At 56.6% G+C, this 2,680-nt stretch overlaps 1 protein-coding gene across 1 annotated transcript in view; it reads right to left on the bottom strand.

The window, feature by feature from the left end:
* The window catches only part of LOC123762492 (homeobox protein Nkx-2.1), a 57,663-nt gene extending 55,743 nt beyond the window's left edge, over positions 1–1,920 (bottom strand). Inside the window, exon 1 of the mRNA XM_045748987.2 lies at positions 1,151–1,920. Coding sequence (XP_045604943.2) covers positions 1,151–1,433 — 283 coding nt within the window. The 5' untranslated portion in view covers positions 1,434–1,920. The remainder of the gene's footprint in view (positions 1–1,150) is intronic.
* Positions 1,921–2,680: the final 760 nt, after the last annotated feature.

Below are 2,680 nucleotides of genomic sequence, written 5' to 3'. Positions count from 1 at the left end.
CCCTTCCGTCACGCGGCGCTGGGTGAGACGGACCCCTTCCGTCACGCGGCGCTGGGTGAGACGGACCCCTTCCGTCACGCTGCGCTGGGTGAGACGGACCCCTTCCGTCACGCGGCGCTGGATGAGACGGACCCCTTCCGTCACTCGGCGCCGGGTGAGACGGACCCCGGACTCTTGCGCCACAAGTCCGTTAATAGTGAGCGTGGAGCCTTATGAGGACGCGGAGGGATTGTGTGGCCCGACGCTAGGGAGAAGGGGTGTTTGTTCCGGCCCCCGAAGGTTTATATGAGGGTGGAGGAGAGCGGGAGCACCAAGCGGAGGTCTCACGCTAGCTGGGCGATGTTTGACGCGGGGATATTCACATTGTGAAAATGACAGTTTTGATAGGCGAGGGGGTATTATTTGGCCGCCTGACTGTTTGCTATAGGGCGACACGCAGGGTCCTGGCATTATGGAGGACGGGGGAAATACACTACGTGAAGTCCTGGCAGTATAGGGCTTCCTAGGCCTGGGTGCAGGTCACTGGGTGGCATTTCTCTTGGGTGTGGTGAGGGGCAGCGCTCCCGGGTGTGGTGAGGGGCAGCGCTCCCGGGTGTGGTGAGGGGCAGCGCTCCCGGGTGTGGTGAGGGGCAGCGCTCCCGGGTGTGGTGAGGGGCAGCGCAGGAGCTGCCGGTGTTACTCTCCGCTCCCTCATCAAATATTCGATACCCAGAATAGACGGATTCACTGAACAGATGCATTTTTATATTAAATATTTGTATAATGGATTTCTAGAGAATATAGCGATATATGTTTGAATTGTCGTTGGTAATTTTGTATTTTTTCACTGTATTTTCTTAGGGCCTTGACGGAATTATTTGAAGCATGCAGAGAATATGAAACAGGAGAACAAAGCAAGAATCACAGACTAAATGTGTAGGTCACAAAGTCCTAGAGGAAACGTCCCATAAGAGCTGTGTCGGGAGAGGTGTGGCGCTGTGGAAGGTGTCAGGGTGTGGCGTGCCTGCAGACCCTGGCCCGACCACCCACAACAGTTCAGTGGTACCATCGCTAGGCGCACCAAGTATATCAACACACACCACTAGACGCCATTGCCGCGTCTCGCGGAGCGACATAACATACTCCCACCTGATGTGTTATGTGAACTTACTTGCAAATCGAGGGTCAGAAGAGGAGGTCTGGTACCATGAGGGGGCTGAGGCGCGGGCGTCGTAAACATCGGGCGTGCAGTAGGTGGTGGGCGGCGGCGCGGGCGGGTAGCCCACGTGCTGCATGCCGGCGGGCTGCATGGCGGCGGCGCGCCCGTAGCTACCCGAATCCAGCAGGTCGAGGCGACGGTCGTCCAGCAAGTCGAGGGCACGACGTTGCTCCTCCAGGGGCGATAGGATGTCGGAGACGGAGAAGGGCGTGGTATGGCGGGGGCTGAGGGTCATCAGGTCGCCGCCCGGAGGGGTCGCTGCCGACCCTACCAGGTCCTCCGGGTCCCGCTTCAGGTAGTAGGGAGTCTCCAGGTAGGCGTGCGTGGCGTGGGCGAGGGCCTGGCGCGCCGGGGGATGGAGGGAGGAGGAGGAGGACGCCGGGCCGAGTGTCGGGGGGAGAGCCAGCGTGAGGGCGCGGGTGACGGCGGTGCTGCTGCTCTCACGCCACCAGTAGCGGCCTCCACACACTCCCCTTGTGCACACCACTCAAGCCGACCCACACTCAGGTAGAAAACATTGACCACAGTGCACACACCAGCCCCGCGACCAGAGTCTTTCTGATAGAAAAACTACAAACTCCATGGACGGTTCTTCAGGGGAGGGACACCGCACTCACCGGCCAATCAACGCACGCCTTTGTCTTCCCGAAGTAAAGGGACGGTATCGACTAGCCCCTCCCACCTCCTGTGCGTCTATTGGTCAAGCCCGCCCCCAGCCCCGCCCACCCGTCAGTCCGGGCGGCGCATGCTCCGCCCCCCCACACCCCAGGAGGTCTCGTCGATTTTCACTGTGAATGATCAACCGTTGTTCTATTCAAATCCGATGTGGGCTGAAACGACAGTTACATTCTTTATACATGAACTGATTCGGTGAGAAAGAGAGCAGCTGACTACCGCCCAAGAACAAGATAATTGCCGGCAAATATTAGAACGGAGCCGAGGTACTGAGTTAGATGAGCGTGTGGGGGAGAGGCAGCCAGGAGCGTGAGGGAGGCAGCGGGGGCCGGCTGGCACACAGGGGCCTCCTGCCCCGACTACCGGTGTGGCGCTAAAATCACTTGGTAATAGCTATTAAGCTCCTCGATCAACACTATAAGGGGCCGTGAGTGAAGTCAGTTTCCTGCACATTAAACTCGACGTGGGGAACATTCTGCCGACACGGCTTTTTCGCCCGAGTGATTGGGCCTGACGAGGGTGTTGGTGGTGCCTTTGATGTGGCGGCGGCCACCTCTAAATGCCCGCCATGCTGCTAACAGTGAAGAGCAATGCTGGCCTCATACTTTGTCCAAGGAAGAAAAGTTGCCCGCCTAATATTCTGCTAAAAATGTGCGAAAATGATTGAAGTCGGATGCTGGACTTGGGAAAGATTTTATATGTTTATGGCAGTTTAGTGTGATATGTTTATGATTTTTTATGAATGTAAATAATAGTAATATATTACTATTATTTTTTTTTAATTATTTTTGTCATTAATGGTAGTGG

Source organism: Procambarus clarkii, chromosome 27 (assembly GCF_040958095.1).
Source record: "Procambarus clarkii isolate CNS0578487 chromosome 27, FALCON_Pclarkii_2.0, whole genome shotgun sequence".
In the NCBI taxonomy this organism is placed as follows: domain Eukaryota; kingdom Metazoa; phylum Arthropoda; class Malacostraca; order Decapoda; family Cambaridae; genus Procambarus; species Procambarus clarkii.
The sequence above is the reverse complement of the archived record's forward strand: the minus strand, read 5'-3'. Positions and strand labels throughout refer to the sequence as shown.